General features: G+C 35.8%; 2 protein-coding genes across 3 annotated transcripts; one reads left to right on the forward strand and one right to left on the reverse strand.

The window, feature by feature from the left end:
- The first annotated feature begins 1,005 nt into the window (after positions 1–1,005).
- LOC135439899 (uncharacterized) lies at positions 1,006–4,174 on the forward strand. The gene is made up of 5 exons (XM_064698765.1): positions 1,006–2,233; positions 2,297–2,955; positions 3,013–3,204; positions 3,269–3,856; positions 3,916–4,174. Exons 1-5 carry the CDS (start codon positions 1,151–1,153, stop codon positions 4,172–4,174), a joined length of 2,781 nt encoding a protein of 926 aa, XP_064554835.1. The 5' UTR covers positions 1,006–1,150.
- Positions 4,175–5,014: 840 nt separating this feature from the next.
- Positions 5,015–6,958, reverse strand: Ras85D (ras-like protein 1). 2 transcript variants are annotated; one of them, XM_064698599.1, is made up of 4 exons: positions 6,800–6,958; positions 6,078–6,373; positions 5,741–5,997; positions 5,015–5,676 (listed from the first exon to the last, which is right to left on the reverse strand). In XM_064698599.1, the coding sequence occupies exons 2-4, from the start codon at positions 6,214–6,216 to the stop codon at positions 5,503–5,505; spliced, it is 570 nt and encodes a 189-aa protein (XP_064554669.1). In that variant the 5' UTR covers positions 6,217–6,373; positions 6,800–6,958; the 3' UTR covers positions 5,015–5,502. The 2 variants fall into 2 exon arrangements, with proteins under 2 accessions (XP_064554669.1, XP_064554670.1); XM_064698600.1 differs by having other exon boundaries at positions 6,744–6,949.
- Between the last annotated feature and the right edge of the window lie 1,386 nt (positions 6,959–8,344).

The following is an 8,344-nucleotide window of genomic DNA, read 5'->3' on the forward strand; positions in this document are numbered from 1 at the left end:
GGATGGGTCTGCAAGGGTATTAAATCTTCGGCTTGCCGAAGATAGCCCTTCTATCTCGTTTTTTTATTAAGTTCAGTCGAGTTTGTGCGAAAATTTTAGATATATCCTTTCCAATTTTCCCGTGGAAATTTGAAATCTATCCGTACCATCCTGATCTTCACTTCTATTTAAAAATATGTTTAAAGTGTATCGAATAAAGAACCAAATGTTGGAATCAGAGGCGTCCGCCCTTGTTAGTCTTGTGGTAAGAATCTTGAAGCCGAAAAAAAACTTGCGTTTACAGACCAGGATTTTCGATCCAATAGCGGTGAACTTTGCGAGGGCGTGTCAAATAAGTTCTAATAAAGATCTATGAAAATGAGTTTGAAACCGATAATAAACCAAAAATTTAAGTTAGTTAAGCTTTTTCGCCAAATTCCCACATTTGCGGGTGAAATTTTCTAAATCGCTGAAACACGTATTCATTAGGTTCTCATGTAAAGCTTTGAAAATAAGTTATGTACATGCAAATCAGACAAAACTTAAAACTTCACGGAACAAATCTTAGAATCGCATTTTCCACCGAGGAAGCCTTATTTTTCGCGATTTATCCACACTAGCGGGTGGAATTTCCCGAAATCCCGTCATAGTGAAAACTTCAGGTTCCTTACTCTTACAGTTTGGGCTGTGCGTTGATCACCAATCAGTCAGTCAATAAGCCAGTCAGTCGGTCAGGACAAACAGTTCTATATATAGAGATTCCATCAGTTGTTCATTATTTAAACTATATAGCTCTTGTTTCAGTTTTATTATTTAATTAATCTTTGGGTCTGGCTCGGTTAGGCTCGTTGATTGTTCGTTTGAATGCATTTATTTGCTAGTTGGCAACGCCATATTGTTTAGCTGCCGGTTTATATATAAAGTTGCCAGACTTCTTAATATCAGATAAGAATTGTTTTTCACAGTCAGCTGTTTTTTGATTACAAACATTGGGGCTGACATAAATACAAAGCATAAAGCGTACCCAATATCTATGATAAGAATTTAAAAGGCGGATATTTTTGATATTTTCTTAGATTGGTTCACCTAACATTAACGAGTACAATATCTGTGTTGCCAATTAGTTTCAGAATTTCACAGTTATACGAAATTTACCAAAGTAAATGCAGATATGTCCACACTTGAATCTTCCGGTTCTTCAAAAACTGAAACCATGATGGAGTTAATAGATATTTTGCTTGACTTCATGGATATTACAAAGGAACCAAACTTGAAGCGTGTTATTCAATTTGCCTTCGGCATACTAAACACAAACAACATTGAAAAACTGCAATTTGCTTCGAAATTAATTTCAAAGTTGTTTGCGGTCATATTCCCTGACCCAGAAGAAGATGAAGTATTGCAGACCCGTAATCCCCAACTTGTATCCGACTTCATTTTGTGTGTACAAATGTGGACTGGCCACTTTCCAGATGAAGGCAAGTTTCTATTGGCTCAGCTCTGTTCAAGGACTTTAAATAACGAGAATCAGCCACATGCTGGTCAAATATTAGTGCAATTAATGGACGACATTTTGCGCGATTTAGGAGCCGAATATATTACGTCTTCGAAGCTGTATTGCCGCATACTCAAACTACTAGAATCGAATAGAAATGAGGAACGTATATCTGGTCATTTGCTTTTGAAAAAGTTACTAGACAAGAGCAAGTGCACCCAACTGAATTTATTCTCCTATATTAATGTAATGGAATGCCTGAATATTGAGCAATCCCCACAAAATTCAGCTTCGTTGAGTGCTCGGCTATCGCTTCTAAAGGAAAATGACACAGATGGAAATTGGATGCGCATTTTCTACAGTAGCTTGTTACAGGACAGCAACATTCCGAGGCTGCACTCGAGCCTTGTCTTTATTATGGATCACTTTACTATTGCCGAACTATTTAGCGCCCATCTACTGAAAGAGTTCCTTGCAGCTACCAATAGTCCGAATCTGCACGACATGGAGGGTATCAATTTGCCAGAGCAACAAATGAAGAAATTTTTATCAGACAATGCCCAGAAGCAGTTCTTCAAGGCGTTTGGAGAGGTGGCCTGGTATGGAGTTCCTCTGTGTCGTTGGCTGGATTGCATTGAGACTGGGATTAAGTTACAAATTACTAAAAAGCATTTGCTGAAAATAAGTGAACTTGTACGAAATATAGCAAATTTGGATTTACGAAACAGTGCCAGTAATCGGTTTTGTGAGGTCTTTAAGGTGGGCGAATTCAAATAAAATAATTTTGAAGTAAATACTATCTAATTCTGTTATCTATTGCAGGTCAGCATCGAGAGTTTGTCCGTGGGCGATTTCATGACATTAATAAGGACGCTGTATAATGACAACGATATTGTCTGTGCTTATGGACTGTATTTGCTTGTGAGGATAATCGAGAATTCCCAAAATATAAACGAAGAAATGGTTAATTTTACGAAAAGCTTCTACGAATCCCTTAGTGATAAGCGGGATAACTATTATCTATGGGATCCACTTATGGAACTATTGAGACAATTCGAACATGTGCCAAAAACACAGCACGGATGGTGGCGTTTACCTGCTTTCTTTTCTTTGCATAACAATGATGAAGTTCGGGATTTTTATCGTATTGAGTACGATGTAAATATTGAATTGATCAACGAGTGTAAAAATCTAAAAGAGCTACAGAAACATTTAATTTATAAGCTAAATTGCCAAACGGAGGAGGAAACATATTTTGTAATGCAGCAAAGTGTCGATTTATTTCTTGAAAAGAATGTGCATCACTGGAGTCAACTCGAAGAGTTTCACTTGGATCCAGTTGAAGTTTTGGAAAATGGCGCATTTAAAACATTATCGCATTTGTCAAAACTATTGAGTGCGCATGACAAACGGCTGCAAGATGAGAAAGTAATTGAAACTTTTCAAGTACTGTTAAGGAATTATCCCAGACGCTGGGTCATGTAAGTAGTTGAATCAAATAAAAAGTTGTAACCGATAAGAATTTGTTGTTTTCGCAGCCCCGGAAACATATTAAAATATGTATATAAGCATCTGGACATATATAAACCGGAAAAGCTTTTGGACGAAATGATTGCCAATAGTTCTGACGGTTGGGAGCTTGGAGCGATTTTGTGTAGCACAAATTCCATATCGGTATCTAAGCTTATAAATGGGTTACTTTATTGTGAGACTCCAACAGGGGTTTCACGGTAAGTTTACTATTATTTTGTATTAATGTATTATAATATAAATTATTTTTATATTTTTACAAAGCAACGCGTATGCATATTTAAATAGTTTATCGACCTGGAATATAAATGATCATATTAAACGAAACAATTATATTACGTATGTCAGTGGAATGTATAAAGAGCAGTCGGTTCATATACTGTTTAATGAATTATTAAACATCAATGAGCATATTACTGTAAAAGAAAGTGTAGAGAATTCGAGAGATCACAGAATACAAATGCGCATTGCCAGAACACTTTTTAACTACGAATGCTTTGGTGAAACTTTGCCGGAGTATGTGTCTGACAAACTGTGGACAGCTCTTGTGGCCCCAAATAATCCACTAAATATTACGTACCTTTTCGAATGTCTGGTGGCAAAACTTTTGCCATCTTTTCAACTGTTAATGGAAAAACTGAAGTCGCTGACAAGCCTGCAATCCCATCAACAAGAGTCAATCATATCTGTTGTTTATATATATTGCATGAGGAATTGGGATTCTCTAAAATTGGAACAGCTGCAAACAGCTTTTGAGTTGCTTTGGCTACATATGATGACTGCTAAATTCCAGACAATGTTTTTTAGTCAGTTGGTACTACACCGACTGGCTGTTAGATGTGAGGAGAAGAGGTAAAGCTTATATCTTATAATATTTTAATGGCTTTAATTTAATTATACCTTATATTTAGTATTGACCTCCCTTTTGTCGATGCAATTAAGTCTAACCTAGAATTGTTAATTGGAGATAAGACTCCCGAGTATCGTGTGGAAGCTCGTCTGCTGCTACCAGAAATATTAAAGTATTTTCCTCCTGCCGATTCAATTCTTTATATGACGAATGCACCGTTTGACGAATACAATAATCCAAAATGGGAGTATTCACAAAATCAAATGAAAAAATTGGACAAGATCCGAACTGCCTTTAAGGCCAAAGGTCTTACTGTTTAAAGTTCATATAAATTGTTACAATTATGATTTAAAAATAAATGTAAAGCAATTGTATGAAATGTTTCTATTTTGTGATTGAGAGAAATATGTTAACTGTATATTAAATTATTACTGTTTAGATTTAAGCAGACAAAATTAAAAAATAGTAATGAAATATTTAAATAGTACACACAATTTATTTATTACTTCCCTTTTTGTATGGCAAAAATTAATACAAAAAAATTAAATATTAATTTATGTATGTATAAAAAGCTTAAAGCAAACTAAATATGTATATGTAATTGGATGCTTGTTGTTTAATCCAGCATCAATCTACTCCATACGTATTTTATCTAGCTTATGCGAAGCTCTATAATAATAAACTGATCCGAATCATACATATAATAGACACGATTCTATTTGCTTTTTATTCTCACGCAAAAGCTTTGCATAAGCTAGTTAACTGTTCGTTCGGTCAGTAAGATAAGTAGAAAAAAAATATAATCGATTTCTTTAAAATAACTCATACAATATTTTGTGCTGGTGTTTGTAGTTGATTTTTTCAAGTTAGCACCACTAAAATATAAGAACAGTGAGCTTCTCGTTAAATTTTCATTTCAATTTTCTTTTGGAAATTTCGAATGGAATTCTGTTTGTGCGTGTGAGTGTGTTTGCAAGAGAGGGAACGAAATCAAGCGTGACTGGTAAAAGATAGATAGATATATATATATATATATATATATATATATATATGCAGCTCCCAAAAATGCTATTAATTGTAAAAACACTGGCTGTAAGGCCAATCAGTAAACCAAAAGAAACAGGTCCGAAAACTAATTAATTAATTAAATACAAATATCGTTTAAAGCACGGTACACACAAATAACATACAGCGTTAGTTTTAGTTTCGTGCTTACTGAAAGCAAATAGTTATCAAAAATGCGCTGTCGCAGCAGCTTAACCAAGGCAGTTACAATAGTATTCATAGTTATTTATACATGTACGGTACACACGCATAATTAATAATCTTAAAAGGGCGCCACAAAGCTTTTCAAAACGACACACAAGTTGCACAAAATGATTTAACATACAATAAAACTTTAGTTGCTTAAATTAATTACAATTTTGTTCATCCTCCCGTCAATTGCACCAACCTAACACGCGCACTTGTGTCTGTGTGGGTGTGTGTGTGCGCATGTGTATTTGTGCGTAAACGAAAAGCAGCAATGACAAATACCACAAAAAATATATAAGCTACAGCATTTTTATGGCACACACAACAAACACACACTCACATACACACAAACCGGACAGGCGTTAATGAAAAAATAAAACTTAATCGTGGCCATTTAGAGCATCTTACATTTAAATCTACGGTTCGGCTTATTCGTTTTACGTCCTTTTCGTCCCTTGTTATCTTTATCCTTGCGTATTTCGCGCACCAATGTGTAAAATGCATCATCGACTCCCATGCGCGTTTTGGCCGATGTTTCAATATATGGAATGCCATATTGCTTGGCCACCTGCAAGTAGATATACATATATAGTGATATTCATGATATTTTAATAGAACGGACGTGCATTTACCTCTCTTGCTTGCTCGTTCTGCACGTTCCAAGAAGCCAGATCACATTTATTGCCCACAAGCACCATTGGCACCTCCTCGGCGTCCTTGACACGTTTGATTTGCTCGCGATATGTGCCAATATCTTCAAAGGATTTAGCACTATTTACCGCAAACACCAGTAGAAAACCCTCACCGGTGCGCATATACTGATCACGCATGGCGGAATACTCTTCCTGGCCGGCAGTATCCAGAATATCTAGCAAGCAGGTCTCACCATCTGACAACATTAAGATTTTGTTTACATTTGAATAGAAGCTAATCGTCTTTGCAATGATAATAGTTTCGCTCAATACACACCAATAACCACTTGCTTTCGATATGAGTCCTCGATTGTGGGATCGTATTCATCTACAAAATGATTTTGGATGAGTTGTATGGTTAGCGCCGATTTGCCAACGCCACCGGCACCAACAACAACTAGCTTGTATTCCGTCATTTGGCTCCGTTCGCTCCGTAGTGCCTGTCGATGTTTACAATTGCAGTCGTAAGTCTAACAAATGTATGTGTGTGGGTGTGTTGATCGTGTGGTTGTATTGGTGTGCGTGTTCCCCGCCCCACTCAAAAATTAGAGCTGCAACTGGAGATTGCGGCAACTGCAAGTAGTACGCAAATTATTATTAATTAAAAATGATTAAAATTAATTAAGCGCATAATTAGGCATAAGTTAATGTGAGTCAGAGTAGTTTTTGACTGCGTACGGGCTTATATATTTTTCTTTACCGCTCACACACATACACGAATACTTGCACGCACTCACACAACGAGAGAGGGAGAGATGACAATGACTCAAGCGTTGCACAGACCCTTCGCAAATCTGGCAATCAATTTGATCAATTATACAATTCAAAAAGCACTAGATATCCCACTGTTTTTAAACATATTTGTAGGATATATGTTTTTGCTGATATGTAGCTTGAAGTGCAGGCTTATCTATGCATGTTGTATGTATGTATGCTGCCGGACCTTCTTTGTTGCTGTCTTTTAAATTGGCTCCTCCTTGTTTTAAGTTTTCTGCTTACATCAATTTCAACTAAACGGCCTTAACTGCTAATTTATATGGAGCTTAACACTATTGCGTTTTTTGCAATAGCTAATGTAACAATTTGTGGGTAACAATAATTTACGGCTTTATTTTTTCTTGTCGAAAGAATTTTTTATATTGCCGTATTTTGTAAGTGTTAGCTAACTTCGCATGCTGGAGCCTGTTGTACAACACTGCCACTGAGATGAGATAAAAATAATCGATGCATCGAGGTAATTTTTCGTTGAGTTCCCCCACATAAAGAACGTCAAATGAGGGTTACATTTCCCTTAGATTTTATCAGGACTCCATTTTATGCGGTGAAACTTAACTTTATTGCGTGTTTTATTAAATACAAGCAATTTAAAGTTGTCGATAACACAGTGGCGGCACGATTGCCGAGTGTCGTCAAGCAATGATACTTCCTAACGATGAATTTCCGATATCTTAGAACTATCTTCAACGCTTCGAGATGAGCGAATGAGAGTTGCTAACTATCGATTACGACTCATTGCAAATATCGAATTCTTTTGAAAATCCATCCCATGGTGGAAATGGGGTCAAAGATTTAGTGGGTGACGTTTCGCCATCAAATTCATTTCCAAGGATCTACATAAAAAATCATTTGAGACGTGTTTCACACTTTTCGCAAAATTAAAGCTTTCTCGGTGGAAAGTGCAATTCAAAGATTTTTTTGGTGATTTCCGAAGCTCTACATTCAAAGATCTGCATAAGAATTCAATGATAAGTTTCAAAGCTATTTGAGAACATTTATTTTATACGTGCCACGGGCAAGGCTGGGCTATACCCGCTAGAATATATATATATATAATATATATAATATTGTAAAGTCCGCACTCTTTTCTTTTTTCCACTCAGTTCAACCGCTCAAACATAAGTGCCGTCTCCCCTCCTTTTTATCGGTGTTGTCTTATTTCCAACATCGACACATTCCCTTATTCTATCGATTCATACATCGCTTAAATCTAATACTTAAGTATTTATTGCAATCTTTACAATATATTAATTAATGCAAATGTAAACAGTACATCTTATATATTTTTTAAACATTTTAAATACCAACAAAATTTGATATTTATAATGACCCATCATCGATAGTTAGCAGCTCTCATTTACCCATCTCAAAACGTTGACGATAGTTAAACGCTTAATTGCTAACATTTAAGAAAATAAGCGATAATGTTAAGCACCCCCTCTGGAAGTGAAGTCCTTATAAAAAAAACGAAGTGAAAAAAATAAAAAATATTACCCCACCGCGGTGGGCAACGTTTGCTTTCTTATATTAAAGAAAATACGTAATAAAGTTACGTTCCGCCGCCGGAAATGGAATGCTAATAAAAATGTAATCGAAATAGACTTATTTGGACGTTCTTTATGTTGGGGATCTAAAACTAAGAATTATCAAAAATATGTCGTTAAATTTAAAATCGCAGCAATCGACTTCTGTTTTCTTCTGGTCATCGAAATGCCGATAACAAAAAGTTTGTTGCCAATCGGGAACATATTAAAGTGTCTTTTTACA

The sequence above is a fragment of the Drosophila montana genome, unplaced genomic scaffold (genome assembly GCF_035044405.1).
Source record: "Drosophila montana isolate Dmon_TW-CO22-7 unplaced genomic scaffold, ASM3504440v1 contig_779_1, whole genome shotgun sequence".
Classification (NCBI taxonomy): Eukaryota; Metazoa; Arthropoda; class Insecta; order Diptera; family Drosophilidae; genus Drosophila; species Drosophila montana.